The sequence below is a fragment of the Eurosta solidaginis genome, chromosome 3 (genome assembly GCF_040869045.1).
Source record: "Eurosta solidaginis isolate ZX-2024a chromosome 3, ASM4086904v1, whole genome shotgun sequence".
Taxonomy (NCBI): domain Eukaryota; kingdom Metazoa; phylum Arthropoda; class Insecta; order Diptera; family Tephritidae; genus Eurosta; species Eurosta solidaginis.
The window spans coordinates 89,731,875-89,748,839 of NC_090321.1; the positions used below are offsets into that span (position 1 = coordinate 89,731,875).

At 38.9% G+C, this 16,965-nt stretch overlaps 2 protein-coding genes across 5 annotated transcripts in view; both read left to right on the plus strand.

The window, feature by feature from the left end:
- LOC137244134 (sterol O-acyltransferase 1) overlaps positions 1-11,990 on the plus strand; it is a 66,313-nt gene extending 54,323 nt beyond the window's left edge. For 2 of the 4 annotated variants that reach the window (XM_067772705.1, XM_067772704.1), the window contains exon 4: positions 589-1,735. In XM_067772705.1, coding sequence (XP_067628806.1) covers positions 589-1,643 — 1,055 coding nt within the window. In that variant the 3' untranslated portion in view covers positions 1,644-1,735. Of the gene's footprint in view, positions 1-588; positions 1,736-11,749 lie in introns of those variants that run through there. The other 2 variants (XM_067772707.1, XM_067772706.1) reach the window with 2 other exon arrangements.
- Positions 1-16,965, plus strand: part of LOC137244139 (protein transport protein Sec24C-like) — a 625,388-nt gene that overhangs the window by 261,889 nt on the left and 346,534 nt on the right. The window lies entirely within an intron of this gene.

The window sequence follows — 16,965 nt, forward strand, 5'->3', positions numbered from 1 at the left end:
TGGAATTCGGTACAGAGGTATATTTGAGTGTCTTATTATTCATTTGTCGGGACTGACCGGGTCGGACCACAATAGCATATATTCCCAAGCAACCGATTTTTCGGAAAAGAGTATTTTAAACATTTCTTCCTCATTTTAACCGCTACATTTTACAATTTCACAGGATGCTTGCATATAAAGCATACATTGTTGCCTGAAAACATTTTCAAGATTGCTATATACATATTGTAACGAATCTACTGAAATTCCTCTTATTTCCAGCCTTCTGCTAACGTTGGAATCACTAAACTGTTAAATAGATAACTCCAATATTCGATAATGCAAAATGGTCTTTATTAGACTACTTCAAAATAACACTTATACTTCGCAACTGATAGCTTGCTTAAATCAAAATGACTTTTCGTGCCTCAACTGTTGCTGTTGTCGTGCCTTAGTGTTGCTAATATTCGTCACAATATATAGTAGATATCCAATACAACCGATTGTTCAGATAAGAGCCTTGTCTCCATTTCTTTCTCATTCCTTGGTGGCACTAAGTACACGGAAATACTCTTTATCGATAATTTCTGTTTTCTGTTAACTTTTCAGATGCACTGCAGTGTTTTTGGTCACATTCCTGCCTTATAACATACATAAGTTCACAGCTGGTTTTTGGTTATGTAGCTTCTGTGCTATGTCGGAGATTGGAACTAGGTTTCATACCTTCCTCAGTTTTACTACTCGAGTCTACAAGATTACTTATGAAAATGCATGCCTTCGTACGCACGAATGCCGCCCGAGTTCTCTCCGGTAAACTGAAAGTTGTCATTTCAAGTGGCAATGAAAACACAAAGAATAATGAAGTTACAACACTTCAGTGTCATCACTGCTTAGCACCATTCCACACTTACTTATATTTTCTATTCGCACCCACGCTAATATATCGCGATCACTATCCGCGCACAACACACATCCGTTGGAAATTCGCATTAGCGCGTTTTATGGAGGTGGTTGCAATCGCTTTCCTTTACAGTTACATTTATGAGCGTCACATTAAAGTTCATTTTGGTAATATCGGACGTGAGGAATTGACCACATATACTTTAATAATTAAATTGTATAGTATGATAATGCCATGTAATATTATTTATTTATGTGGTTTCTATTTGCTTTTGCATGCGTGGTTAAATTTTACTAGCGAATTGTTGCGCTTCGGTGATCGCATGTTCTATAAAGATTGGTGGACGTCAACACAATTCGATGCGTTCTATCGCAATTGGAATGTTGTGGTACATGATTGGTTATACGAATATATCTATAAGGAGGCATATACAAATATTTTTAAAGGCTCAAAATTATTAGCAACTTTATTGGTATTTTATACGTCGGCTGTGGTACATGAATATATAATTGGATATGCTTTAGGATTTTTTTGTCCAATCATGTTTACACTCTTTGGGGGATGTGGTGTTATAACGGTTTATGCTGTTCGTGATGCACCTAAAAGGGTTGGAAACTTTTGTGTTTGGTTAAGTTTGATACTTGGCAATACATTGCTTTTTTCCTTATATAGTATGGAATATCATGCGCGTCAGAACTGTCCAAGAGTGTATGAAAAATGGATGGACTATTTTGTGCCAACAATGTGGAAATGCTACCACTAATACGAGCATAAGTTACATATGTATAGTAGATAGGATCTTTGTACTATGATTAAAAATAAAATAAAATAAAAACAGCATGCATTTTTTACAAATACGGCGTTGTTATTGTTATTGTAGCGATAAGGACACTCCCCGAAGGTTTTGGGCGTATTGATAGTAATAAGTAAGACCAACTGAACCTTAATCACGTTATGCTACGCCTCATATGTTTAGAAATTTCACGCGCCCAACGCTTTTATTTAATTGTCTGATCAACGTCCTAGATTGATGAGGATTGCGATGACTAGTACCTAGGGCCAGGCCCGACGAGAGGGGAGGGGGAATGGGGGGATTCCCCCGGGCCCGGGGTTTCTGAGGGGGCCCGCGATTTAGATGTACTAAGACATTTTTTTTTTAATTCAGGAGAGTTTTTAGTTTTTCCTTGTGCAATTTTTAAGCCGAATTTCAAAAGCACCAAATACCTACATTTCGTTTTAATATTATACTGAAGTGTGAAAAATAATTTGAAAAGTGCTTTTCCTTAAAATTTAAGAATAAATATTTCATTTGGCAGCTGGCTCAAAACGCTGTTTATAAAGCACAATTTATATTACTCAACTGACGCAAACAGGTTTTCATGGAAAGTGGAGCCTACCATGTCGTCTGTTAAGCACTAATACTTTAAATCGACCTAAAATTTGTTATCCTGGCGGATATTCGAAATTCGAAGTGTGGAGGAAGCTATATGATAAACTGCCACACACGAAAATACTCAAGATCACATTAAATGTTATATTCAATGGCGTTCTTTACAAAATCTAATTCATAAGGAGGCAACAATTGATACACTTATCAATGAACAGCTAATCACTGAAACTCAAAAGTGGAAAGAAATTTTATATAGAATTTTGGACACTATTTTCTTTTTGGGTGACAGAGGCCTAGCTTTCAGAGGCGAAAGTATATACATATCTTGGTGAACGAAACAATGGAAATTTTTTGGGCATCTTAGAACTTATAACCCATTATGATCCGATACTTAGAGATCATTTGGATAAAGTTAGGATTTCACAAGCAGCAAAAACGTTTACAAGTTCACTCTCTTTCCCAGAACGAGTTTATAGAAATTTGTACAAAACACGTGAGGGAAACTATATTAGATCAACGCTAAAAAGTCAAGTATTTTTTCATTATCGTTGATGCTACGCGTGATGGTAGTCACGTTGAACAGACTACGTTCATTTTGCGCTACCTCCATTTCAATTCGAAAGCAACAAATTTTACAATTTAAGAACGGTTTTGGCTTTCGTGGATTGTAACCAAAAACTGGTAAGGAAATCGCGGATAACGGCGCCAATATGAAAGGAGCTTACAACGGAGCACAACGTCACATTCTCGACAAAAATTCGAATGTTGATTACTCGCCTTATGCGATGTTTTACTATTTTCAGCAGCAGTTCACACCGATGGGACATCCTCAAGAAAATGTACCCAGCTCTCTTCACAGTCTTTCAGACACTAGGTGGTTGGCTAGAATTGAGGCAATCAGACCATTCGCAAACCATGTTCCAGGATTAATACAAGCACTAAACGCAATACTTAAGCTAAATTTGATTGCACAAGTATACGGAGATGTTACCGGCATTGTCAAGTACATCAACAAGTTCGAATGTATCCTCAATTTGGTTCAAAACACATACTACCATTAATGAAAGAAACGTCGTACTCCAAGCTAGAGACGCCACCATAGATGTTGAGGTCCGACATCTAAATGCCTTATTAGCTGATTTGAAGTTGATCAGGAACCAATGGGAAAAATTTTAAACGAATGCAAAACAGTTGCTATTCAACTGAACATCTAGCCAAAGTTTCCAGACATTCGAAAGAGAAAACCCCAAAGACGTTTTGAAGATAATGAAAATGAGATGATTACGGATGATTTAAAAACAATACATTCTTGGTGATCGTTGATTCGGTAATCACTGATATTACTGAACGATTTGCAGCTATGAGAAATTTGAACGAGACGTTTTCGTTTTTGTGGCAATTTGAAGAAATGGATGAAACTACGGTTCGGGCGAGCGCAGCAAAATTGGTCGAAAAATACAAGTCGGACTTTTCTCAAAGCTTAGAATGCGAAATAATTCACTTGAAACACATTTACGAAGCAAATTTTGATAAAGGTCGGTTAGCATTGGAATCAATAAACAATGTATACAATTTTCCCCAACATTTGTGTGCTTTACGTATCTTTTGCACTATACCTGTCACTTTAGCTAGTGCAGGACGTTCTTTCAGCGTCCTTGCAAGAATCAAGAACTTTCATAGATCGTGTTCATCTCAAGAGCTAGTTTCAGGACTTACCACGCTTTGTGTTGAATCCGTTTTGGCAAGACAATTAAATTTTGATATTATTATAAAAAATTGTGCAGCGAAAAAAGCAAGAAAAGCCGCTCTTTGATATCCGAACCTTCTATATTGAATAACTAAAATTTAAAATCATCATTCAATTTATCGGAAATGTACTAAAATTTTACCAAATAACTAGAAAAGATTACATATTTAAAACAATACGTGGCTGTTAAAAGAGAACTTTGTTTCTACGTTACAATAAAACAGTTTAAATAGTAAATATCCTGTGATAATTTTATTTTCAGCTCTTAGTCCAAAAATCATTTAGTAGATGTTGCAAAAATTTTGTTTTGACGTAATACATCAATAATGATTCATGAATGAGGCGTCATTAATTCAAATGTATTAGTGGATTTTTTATAGGGGGCCCGTAAATTGTTTTGTCCCGGGCCCGGATTTTCTCTCTACGGCCCTGCCTAGGGCCTACCTAATTATTTTCTAGCTTTTAGTATCATTATTACTTAGGGTAAGTATTGTTTTCAATAAACCCGTTTAAGTTAAACAATTTTTTTTTATTATTTTATTTAGTAAGGGGACAGGCAAGCACAACTCGTTTTGTAGCCATATACCACATCAATAATTGCCGCTAGATGGGTCTAACTTGTTAGGGTCTGCTGCTACGGTCTACGGTTACGGTCCACTTGGGAGCGTATTCGCGCGAACACACCTAGTGATGGGGCGAAAGTTGCGATAAAAAGTATCGAAAAACAAGGAAAAAAAAACAGACCGGTCATCACTAGCAAAAATTGCCATGAGTTTCCGGCAAGAAAAAAAGGAGGAAGGTTGGTAAATTGCTTGAGCAAAATTTTTGGCGGCCCTGCAATTATATATAAGGGATCATATAACACCTAGGGACACAACTTCAACAGCAAAGGCGTCAAGCTCAGTTAATATACTGCTTCAGTAACTTTATTGCTCACTTCAACTGCGCCTCCCCAACGATACTCAACTAATCACGAAACACCCTCGCCGGCTGTGCGCGTAAACAGGTAAATGCCCAGAAACTAGGAAGGAGTCGATAGCGCAAAGTACCGAAACCGTTCATTCCGACAAACCTCGCTTCTACGCGTCTAATTTTGGGTGGTAATAAACCTTACACCGATTGTGTTGTGTTGACCCAAGATCCAGTTGAAGTAGGTCGGCGTTCACAGTCACACCTAGTGAGATAAACCCCTTCCTCTACGTTTACGAAGAACACTACCACCTGCGGAAAAGCGTCCGACACCACCTCCGCCTCCAGGGCCAGCAGTACGCTGCCGCGTAATACAACTAACGTCAAAATGGCCAAGTCATCCGGCTCGTAAAGGCCAACACGAAGCTTTATCGCCACCCGGGTCATTCGGTTACCTCGGACCAAAGCGCCAGCCACCACCAACGGCGCCTACTATTACCACAGGCATCACCATCGGTAGTACCTCCCCCAACCCCTTCATTAGCGCCAGCCACGGGCACAACAACCACCAGACGTACCGCCACCACCAGTTGCAAAGCACGTAGCGGGGCCGCGACCCTAGGCCTGCGGCCACTAATGTTAACACCAACAGCAGCCGGTACCACCGACAACAATACTAGCCGCAACCTTATCAGCTACGACCATACCGGCTACAACAATACTAGCCGCAACCTTATCAGCTACGACCAAACCGGCTACAACAATACTAGCCGCAACATTATCAGCTACGACCATACCGGCTACAACAATACTGGCCGCAACCTTATCAGCCACGACCATTCAGGCTACAACGATACCAGCGTAACAATACCAGCTACAACAACAACCGCAGGGCAGCGAACCTAGGCCTGCGGCCATCCCGATTACGACAACGAATACCAGCGGTTAAAGCGGTGAGTTCGTTCCGATACTGACTAAATATACGTATTTGTAGCCTCAACCTTGTTCTTTCATTTTTTATGACTGCAACAACATATAGTATTAATATACCAACATATTCAAATTTAAGGCTACAACCCTAGTATAGAATCTTAACATGTAATACATACATACATGCATATACCTAAGTTAAAGAGAGCAAGCAGCATCCACTTGTAGTAAAGTTAAAAAAGTAGACGTAACGTAATGTTAAGTTAAAGAGGTTTAATTAACTTAGGAGCAAGAAAAAAAAAAAAAAAACAATACCAGCACTGACTGGCAAATGCAAAACAGTTTACGTTTTACTTGAACATGTAAAACGATTTCGTTAATTTTACTATACATTTAAAAGTTTACGTTTTACTTGAATATGTGAAACGATTTCTTCGAGGAGTATGATTTACCCCAAATTTAATCTTAATTGCTTTTATAACAAATTTTCTTAGTACATATTACATATTAGTGTCATTATACTATGCGTTATACCAATTTGCTATTTTGTTAAACTCAAAATAAGTTCTACTACAATAACATAATAATTTTGTAAGGGGCCCCAATTATCGGAATTTGTATCCAAATTTTATAGCCCTAAAATATGTTTTGTGAAAAGAAAAAAAAAAGGGGCATTAAACCAAATTTTTACTTGGTTGTAGTATATTTACTATCCATAACCACATTTAATTACATTGGGCCTTGGGTCTATCGGTGGAGATATCGCCATTAAGGTGGACCAGGGGTGACTCTAGAATGTGTTTGTACGATATGGGTATCAAATGAAAGGTGGTAATGAGTATTTTAAAAGGGAATGGGCTTTAGTTCTATAGGTGAACGCCTTTTCGAGAAATCGCCATAAAGGTGGACCAGGGGTGACTCTAGAATATGTTTGTACGATATGGGTATCAAATGAAAGCTGTTAATGAGTATTTTGAAAAGGAGTGATCCCTAGTTCCATAGGTGGACGCCGTTTCGCGATATCGCCATAAAGGTGGACCAGGGGTGTCTCTAGAATGTGTTTGTACGATATGGGAATCAAATGAAAGGTGTTACTGAGCATTTTAAGAGGGAGTGGGCATTAGGTCTATAGGTGGACGCCTTTTCGAGATATCGCCATTAGGGTGGGCCAGGGGTGACTCTAGAATGTTTGTACGATATGGGTATCAAACGAAAAGTGTTACTGATAATTTAAAGAGGGAGTGGGCATTATGTCTATAGGTGGACGCCTTTTCGAGATATCGCCATTAGGGTGGGCCAGGCGTGACTCTAGAATGTTTGTACGATATGGGTATCAAACGAAAGGTGTTACTGAGCATTTTAAGAGGGAGTGGGCATTAGGTCTATAGGTGGACGCCTTTTCAAGATATCGCCATTAGGGTGGGCCAGGGTGACTCTGGAATGTGTTTGTACGATATGGGTATCAAATGAAAGGTGGTAATGAGTATTTTAAAAGGGAGTAATCCTTAGTTCCATAGGTGGACGCCGTTTCGCGATATCGCCATAAAGGTGGACCAGGGGTGTCTCTAGAATGTGTTTGTACGATATGGGAATCAAATGAAAGGTGTTACTGAGCATTTTAAGAGGGAGTGGGCATTAGGTCTATAGGTGGACGCCTTTTCGAGATATCGCCATTAGGGTGGGCCAGGGGTGACTCTAGAATGTGTTTGTATGATATGGGTATCAAATGAAAGATGGTAATGAGTCTTTTAAAAGGGAGTAATCCTTAGTTCTATAGGTGGACGCCTTTTCGAGAAATCGCCATAAAGGTGGACCAGGGGTGACTCTAGAATATGTTTGTACGATATGGGTATCAAATGAAAGCTGTTAATGAGTATTTTGAAAAGGAGTGATCCCTAGTTCCATAGGTGGACGCCGTTTCGCGATATCGCCATAAAGGTGGACCAGGGGTGTCTCTAGAATGTGTTTGTACGATATGGGAATCAAATGAAAGGTGTTACTGAGCATTTTAAGAGGGAGTGGGCATTAGGTCTATAGGTGGACGCCTTTTCGAGATATCGCCATTAGGGTGGGCCAGGGGTGACTCTAGAATGTGTTTGTATGATATGGGTATCAAATGAAAGATGGTAATGAGTCTTTTAAAAGGGAGTAATCCTTAGTTCTATAGGTGGACGCCTTTTCGAGATATCGCCATAAAGGTGGACCAAGGGTGACTCTAGAATGTTTGTACGATATGGGTATCAAACGAAAGGTGTTACTGAGCATTTTAAGAGGGAGTGGGCATGAGGTCTATAGGTGGACGCCTTTTCGAGATATCGCCATTAGGGTGGGCCAGGCGTGACTCTAGAATGTTTGTACGATATGGGTATCAAACGAAAGGTGTTACTGAGCATTTTAAGAGGGAGTGGGCATTAGGTCTATAGGTGGACGCCTTTTCGAGATATGGCCATTAGAGTGGGCCAGGGGTGACTCTAGAATGTGTTTGTACGATATGGGTATCAAATGAAGGGTGGTAATGAGTATTTTAAAAGGGAGTAATCCTTAGTTCTATAGGTGAACGCCTTTTCGAGATATCGCCATAAAGGTGGACCAAGGGTGACTCTAGAATGTTTGTACGATATGGGTATCAAACGAAAGGTGTTACTGAGCATTTTAAGAGGGAGTGGGCATTAGGTCTATAGGTGGACGCCTTTTCAAGATATCGCCATTAGGGTGGGCCAGGGTGACTCTGGAATGTGTTTGTACGATATGGGTATCAAATGAAAGGTGGTAATGAGTATTTTAAAAGGGAGTAATCCTTAGTTCTATAGGTGGACGCCTTTTCGAGATATCGCCATAAAGGTGGACCAAGGGTGACTCTAGAATGTTTATACGATATGGGTATCAAACGAAAGGTGTTACTGAGCATTTTAAGAGGGAGTGGCCATTAGGTCTATAGGTGGACGCCTTTTCGAGATATCGCCATTAGGGTGGGCCAGGGTTGACTCTAGAATGTTTGTACGATATGGGTATCAAACGAAAGGTGTTACTGAGCATTTTAAGAGGGAGTGGGCATTAGGTCTATAGGTGGACGCCTTTTCGAGATATCGCCATTAGGGTGGGCCAGGGGTGACTCTAGAATGTTTGTACGATATGGATATCAAACGAAAGGTGTTACTGAGCATTTTAAGAGGGAGTGGACATTAGGTCTATAGGTGGACGCCTTTTCGAGATATCGCCATTAGGGTGGGCCAGGGGTGACTCTAGAATGTTTGTACGATATGGGTATCAAACGAAAGGTGTTACTGAGCATTTTAAGAGGGAGTGGGCATTACGTCTATAGGTGGACGCCTTTTCGAGATATCGCCATTAGGGTGGGCCAGGGGTGACTCTAGAATGTGTTTGTACGATATGGATATCAAATTAAAGGTATTAATGAGGGTTTTAAAAGCGAGTGGCCCTTAGATTTATATGTGAAGGCGTTCTCGCGATATCGACCAAAATGTGGACCAGGTGATCCAGAAAATCATCTGTCGGGTACTGCTCATTTATTTTTATATGCAATACCACTAACAGTATTCCTGCCTAGATTCCAAGGGCTGTTGATTTCGCCTTGTAGAACTTTTTCATTTTCTTCTACCTAATATGGTAGGTGTCACACCCATTTTACAAAGTTTTTTCCAAAGTTATATTTTGCGTCAATAAACCAATCCAGTTACAATATTTCATCCCTTTTTTCGTATTTGGTATAGAATTATGGCATTTTTTTCAATTTTCGTAATTTTCGATATCGATAAAGTGGGCGTGGTTATGGTCGGATTTCGGCCATTTTTTATATCAAAATAAAGTGAGTTCAGATAAGTACGTGGGCTAAGTTTAGTAAAGATATATCGGTTTTTGCTCAAGTTATTGTGTTAACGGCCGAGCGGAAGGACAGACGGTGGACTGTGTATAAAAACTGGGCGTGGCTTCCACCGATTTCGCCCATTTTCACAGAGAACAGTTACCGTCATAGAATCTATGCCCCTACAAAATTTTAGAAGGATTGGTAAATTTTTGTTCGACTTATGGCATTAAAAGTATTCTAGACAAACTAAATGAAAATGGGCGGAGCCACGCCCATTTTGAAATTTTCTTTTATTTTTATATTTTGTCGCATCATATCATTACTGGAGTTGAATTTGACTTAATTTACTTATATACAGTAAAGGTATTAAGTTTTTTGTTAAAATTTGAATTTTAAAAAAATTTTGTTTAAAAAGTGGGCGTTTTCTTCATCCAATTTTGCTAATTTTTATTTAGCACATATATAGTAATAGTAGTAATGTTCCTGCCAAATTTCATCATGATATCTTCAACGACTGCCAAATTACAGCTTGCAAAACTTTTAAATTACCTTCTTGTAAAAGTGGGCGGTGCCACGCCCATTGTCCAAAATCTTACTAATTTTATATTCTGCGTCATAACGTCAACCCATCTACCAAGTTTCATTGCTTTAACCGCCTTTGGCAATGAATTGTCGCATTTTTTCGGTTTTTTGAAATTTTCGATATCGAAAAAGTGGGCGTGGTTATAGTCCGATATCGTTCATTTTAAATAGCGATCTGAGATGAGTGCGCAGGAATCTACATACCAAATTTCATCAAGATACCTCAAAATTTACTCAAGTTATCGTGTTAACGGACAGACGGACGGACGGACATGGCTCAATCAAATTTTTTTTCGATACTGATGATTTTGATATATGGAAGTATATATCTATCTCCATTCCTTTATACCTGTACAACCAACCGTTATCCAATCAAAGTTAATATACTCTGTGAGCTAAATATAGGTATAGCTTGAAATATTACGAGCAAAAGTAAGAGAAAAGAAAGGAACCCCCAACAGGACAAACTTAGCCAGACTTAAATATTCATAATAGATTTCGTTTTCCATTTCGGCCCAATAAAGTGGGAAACTGTTGGATCATTTTTTTTCTCTCCCTTTATATGCTACACGCAATTAAATACATTTTCATAGCGTAAATAGCTGCTCGTAGTTCAACATTTTTTTTTTTTTTTTGTTCTGAAGTTGTCTTGGGACGATGCTATAAGCAGCCTTGTTTTGGCTTTGGAGCCTAGGCGGTAGCCCTGGTTAAGAAACCTGTACTACCGTAAAATATTTTTTTGTAGCATACATACGTTAATAATAATGAAATTTGAATAAACTTTGTAATTAAAATGGGAATGCTGGTGTTCTGGCTCATTTAGAAGGCACGTAGGGTTACCAGGTAAGGGGCCACCGAAAAATAGGTTCGTCGGTGGCCATGGTTTTTGAGGGTGGGATAAGCACCGGGCGTCGCAACACCACCTGCGGCGCCCCCAAGATATATTCGGCCTTTTATTTGTATTTTTATTTTTCAGCGTTTTTTTTTATTTTGATTTTGAACTTGTGGTAACCGGTCATTTCCGGTTCGGTAATTTTTTTTTCTTTGCTTGGATTTTTTTTGAATTTAAATTTTGAATGTTTAACGGTCTGTTCGTGACATCCGGTTCGGCCGGATGTTGTTTTATTTTGAATTTATAAGCGTTTTGAGTCGGTCTCTGCGCTTCTGTCGGTTTTTTTGAAATTGACAGCTAGTTTTGATAGGCATGATAGGAATTTTTTTCTGATTATGGCGCAGGAACCGTAAGGTTGGCAAGGACCCGCCCCTGCCGACAATGACTAGCCACTGTGCACCACCACATCATGCCGACCGCCTTCCTTACTGCTTCCATCGAAAATGCGAATCCATAACAAACTCTCCTTTGTACGCCTAGCCTAGAGAGTTACAAACAAGCATATATACAAGTGAAGCTAATATAGCGTGTTAAAAATACTTCTTTATTTTTTTACTATTATACAGCGCTCCCACTATTTTTTTTCTTTTTAGCTAAATAGGCATGAGAACTGCATCTTCGACCACAGCCAATAAAATGTCGCGTATCTCTCAAGCTATGAATTCGATATAACTGAAATTGTTGAGCATACTTACTAAATATATCAATAATAGGTGATTATTATTTTAATGACAAAAGAAGGGCATAGTGTCCGCACACTAACACTGGTGGGATAGTAGTGCGTTTACCCTATATATCCAGATCGTCGCTTAGGAGAAAGGTTTCTAATATTCGACTCTATGTAATAGCTTTAAGTGTTTTAATGTCAGAAATAGAAATAAAATTGTATATTAAAACAATGGAGTGTCTTATCTATTTAGACAATTTTCATGTTTATTTATTACATTCCTACACAAATCAGAATGGGTATCAATTACATTTATAGCGTTTATTGTTTAAATATCACTGATGTATATTTTTTTGTTAAAACTTATTTAAATAATTAAATAAACAGATGCATGGTTTTAATGAGATTTCTTCAGTATATACCTAACTACCACTATGTGCCTTAATAGTACAACTATTCATGTTGGTTGATTGGTTAATGGTGCAGCATGGGTCAGTGCAGTGCACGGACTTTGCCACTTTATTGGTAGATCTGCCAACTTTTTAGCCACTTCTACCACCAAGTCTTGGACTAAATAAGAAAACATCATTTTTTTTTTGGCAAATTTTATTCATAAATGTAGCTTCCTTTGAGGGTGATACAATCAGTCCAACGACCCTCTGACGTTTCAATACCTTTTTTGTAGTACGATGTGTCAAAGCCCTCAAAATATGCTTTAGTTTCGGCAATCACTTCTTCATCTTATCCACGAAACTCGTTTTTTGAATAGATAACAGTCGCTGGGGGTCAGATCTGAAGAATACGGTGGATTGGACAGCATTTTGAACTTCAATTCATACAATTTTTCAGCTTTCTCCAAAGCATTCGCGTAAATTATGACGCACACGTTCTTTTGATATCATCACAATGTCAACAATTTAACTCAATTTAGACTTAAGATCATTTCGAACTATTTTCAAAACTTTTAAGTTTATACAAAAAAAAAAACCTTTTGTATATTTTCTGGAGTAACTGCCTCATTTCGACGACCGTGTTTAAATTCACAATACCAATAACAAATGCTTGATTTGTCCGGGCTTTGCTGAGCTTCAACGGTATATTTACTAGCTTTATATTAGTTTCGTTTGATGTCTTTCCGCCAATTTTCAACCATAACCGGAAAGCTAGATTCTTGAAACTTGGAGCATATATCGAAACACGATGTTAATGTGTCAACAAGAGGGAAAAAACTTTGCTAGGTGGTCCAAGAATCGTGAAAATTCTTTGAAATTTCGCTTTCGAGTTTTAAGGAACTTCCCAATAATCCAGTGACCTGAAACTTCGTACATGGCTTTAGGCTTTTTTACGTTGTAAGATTTACAATGGTGCCAGTAACATCGCCACAATCACGCATGATGTTTGTATGTTTGTACATATGAAGGGATTTCAGACTTTCACATATAAAAATTCGATAAGCTTTTTTTTAGACATCACTGTACTAGAACAATACTTGCTTGCGTATTTTCTCTCCTATAAATTTATTGAAATGTCGTTGGCGCCAGTGTCGCTCGATCTGCCGTTCCCCATAAAAATACGTTCAATTAGTATTAATTTACAATAGGGGTCGGCTGCTAATACGCCTCCGAAAGTATCGGGAGAGGTGTCAAACGACGCGTATTGACCTCGGCAACTATAATCCGAAGACGGAAACAAAATTTTGGGTCGTTCAAAAGATATTAACGAAAAGCCGAAAAATTACCCCGGAGTTTGAAGACCAAACCTATATCTAAAACGATACCTCCGTTTTCGGATTCGCGAACCTGGATCCAAAACACGTATTTTTATATCCCTCTTGTTATTTTTAGACGTGTATTAAGAGTGTCATGCTGTTGTATAGAATTACAAAAATATTTCTTTCTCCTTCAATAATTCTTTCAGATTGTAGTGGAGGTCAATACGCGTCGTTTGACACCTTTCTCGATATTTTTGGCCGCGTATTAGCAGTCGACCCCCGTTGCAAATTATTACCGTGCAATCTACTCAGATTCATTAAAATGCGTTAAAAGAATGTATTGTGACGAATATTAGCAACACTAATGGATACTATCATCTCTAAGCCGATGCTAAGCAGTGACTTGTATGCACATCAATAGATCAATCATTATGTCTACACATATGTACGTACACGCAGCGGAGAAGAGACGCACAAACACATGCAGTTACCTTATCTGAGATGCTCCCAAGAGTATGCAATTATAATCATTGTTTACTATATAGTTTGGCAGCTTAATTCGAGGTTATGTTGCGAATAGAGTGGAAGGCACTCGCAGGCCGTGAAAATAGGCACTCGAATGGAGTGGAATGAAGAACAGTAGGAAGACTAGAGTTGCATTGGATCAATCATTGCATCAATATTAAAGATAAATTTAGAAAAAATAATTAAATACTTGAGTATAAGCAAACATTTTTTTTCAATTACTGCAATTAAGGTGTCCTAGATGCTATATATTCCAAAATTATAACATTTTATGTCTGTTTAAAAATTTAACTTCAATTTCCCTAAGATTTCCGTAATATGGCCATTAGTGATGTTTGTGTGTGTGTGCAAATTTTGAGCGATCAGCTGTTAGTTGCGCTACTTGGTAAAGTTTACAATGATTATAATTTTGGAAGTGTCACTCACAAATACACGCTCATATGAGAAGATATACACGTGCATCTGTGGTTATAATTATATAGCAGTAGGTATCTAAGTAAATTCTGGAAGAGGGAAGTATGCAAACGAGAAATCGCACAGTATAAAACAGGGCTATTCAAAACTGAAAGTGCACCTGTATTAGTGAGAGCGCAATCGTAGCGATGATCGTGTGGGGGGGGGGAATTAATTTTTCATTTAGTCGCTACTAGCAAGCAACGAGCTAGCAACAAACATATGTATCGCGCATAATTTTTCATACATATTGTAACGAATTTACTTGCAAATCCTCTTATTTGCAATCCTCTGCTAAGTTCGAATCACTAAACTGTTGAATAAATAACTACAATTTGTAATAATGCAAAATGGCCTTTATTAAAGTACTTCACAATAACACTCAAACTGTGCAACGAATAGCTTGCTTAATAACCAAACTGATTGATAGCTCAAATGAAACGCTACTATTCAAAATAATACTGCTCTTGCTCGCTAGATAGCGTCTTAGTCGAAACTGCTTGACAAATCAAATCAAACTGAATTCCAGTGCCTCTACAATTGCCGCCTTTTATACTCTTTGATTTTAACCTTCGCATCTTCTAGGCGCTTCTAGAATCTACTAGTCCAGCAGCTCTCAAACTTCTCAGCTGTAACTACAATTGCACAATTTTATACATTTTCTTGGCGCTTCCGGAATCTACTAGTCCAGTAGCTCTCAAACTTCTCAGCTGTAACTACAATTGCACAATTTTATAGTTTTTCTCATTGCATACTTATAGGAGTATCGCAGATATATGCATGTGTTGATACATTGACTCTCCGCTGCTCGTATACGTACATGGTACATATATGTAGACGCAGTTATTGTTTCGTTTATGTAGATACATAATGATATATGCATGTGTTGATACATTGACTCTCCGCTGCTCGTATACGTACATGGTACATATATGTAGACGCAGTTATTGTTTCGTTTATGTAGATACATAATGATTGAATTATTGATGTGCATTCACGTCACTGCTTAGCATCGGCTTAGAGATAGCAGCACCCATTAGTTTTGCTAATATTCGTAACACTGCCCTCCACCTAAGTCTGATCGTCCCGATCAGACAAATCTCCCGATCTAAACGCCGCTAGCATCTCCAGATGTACCACTCTTCTACTCCGTGGTTTCCCAGTGGTTTGTATGCGGTAGATAGTATCACGGATCATCTTCTCAACTTTGTACGGGGCAGATACTTTTAATTTCGCTTTATTTGGCCCTTTCGATCCATCAACCTTTTCTTTTGACTTTCGTGGCCTTTGTCGAGTCTTCTCCACCATTACTCGATTACTACTGAACCCTTTCTCCAACTTGAAGTTAAGTGGTATATCCTGGTTCTCATAACGCATCACCCTTCTCTGCATATCGATCTTGATGTCATGGTCAACCAAGAAGTCCACTCCCAATATGACTTCTTCAACGATCTTTGCCACAACGAATTTGTGTAGAACTTTTCCAATCAAGACTTCACATACCACTTCTCCCTGGACTTGGTTATACTCGCCAGTGACCGTACGCAACTTTGCTCCAGGTAACGGTTTGCTCTCCTGTTGACCAAGTCAGGTCGGATTAAGGAATGAAATGCGCCCGTATCTACAGTCAGTACACGTTCCTTGCCATCCACATTCCCTCTGACGGTAAGACTGCTTGATTTCCTTCCAATTTGCGACACAGATATCACAGGACATTCAATAGCCGGGGCAAGTTTTCGTTCTTTACATCCGACACGCTCTTGCTAATTTCCGCCAGCTTTGCGTTTACGGCCACTCACATTGTTGGAACTATTAGGACCAAGTTCGCAATGACGTGCAATGTGACCTGGGTTGCCGCACTTGAAACATTTAATAGCTCCGGCATTATTCTGTTGTGATCCCTTCAGTGCTTCCAAAATTGTGTCTACCCAATCTGGTCTTTCCACTTCCACACGATGAGTTTTGTATGCTGGTTTACTCAATAGCGACGCTGTTTCTTGAGTCAGTGCATAGGATACCGTTTCTGCGAATGTGGGTTTTGGGTTTGCATATGTCGCTCGCTTCGTTTCTACGTCCCGTATGCCATTTATAAAACTCTGGATTTTTACCCTCTCGGTGTACTCCACGGGTGCGTCCGCATTTGCCAAATGTGTCAACCTTTCAACATCCGAAGCAAACTCTTGCAAAGTCTCATTAGCTTTTTGGTAACGGTTTTGCAATTCTATTTGAAATATCTGTTTCCTGTGCCATTCTACAGCAGCAATCAATGCGTCATAACTGTTCCGTTCGTACTCTGGAATAGTCTGTAAGATTTCGGCAGCTGGTCCTTTCAATGCTACGAAGAGTGCCGCAACTTTATCTTCCACATTCCAGTTGTTCACTGCTGCGGTCTTCTCAAACTGTAATTTGAAATATCTGTTTCCTGTGTTCGCTTCCGTATCGCCGTTCTACAG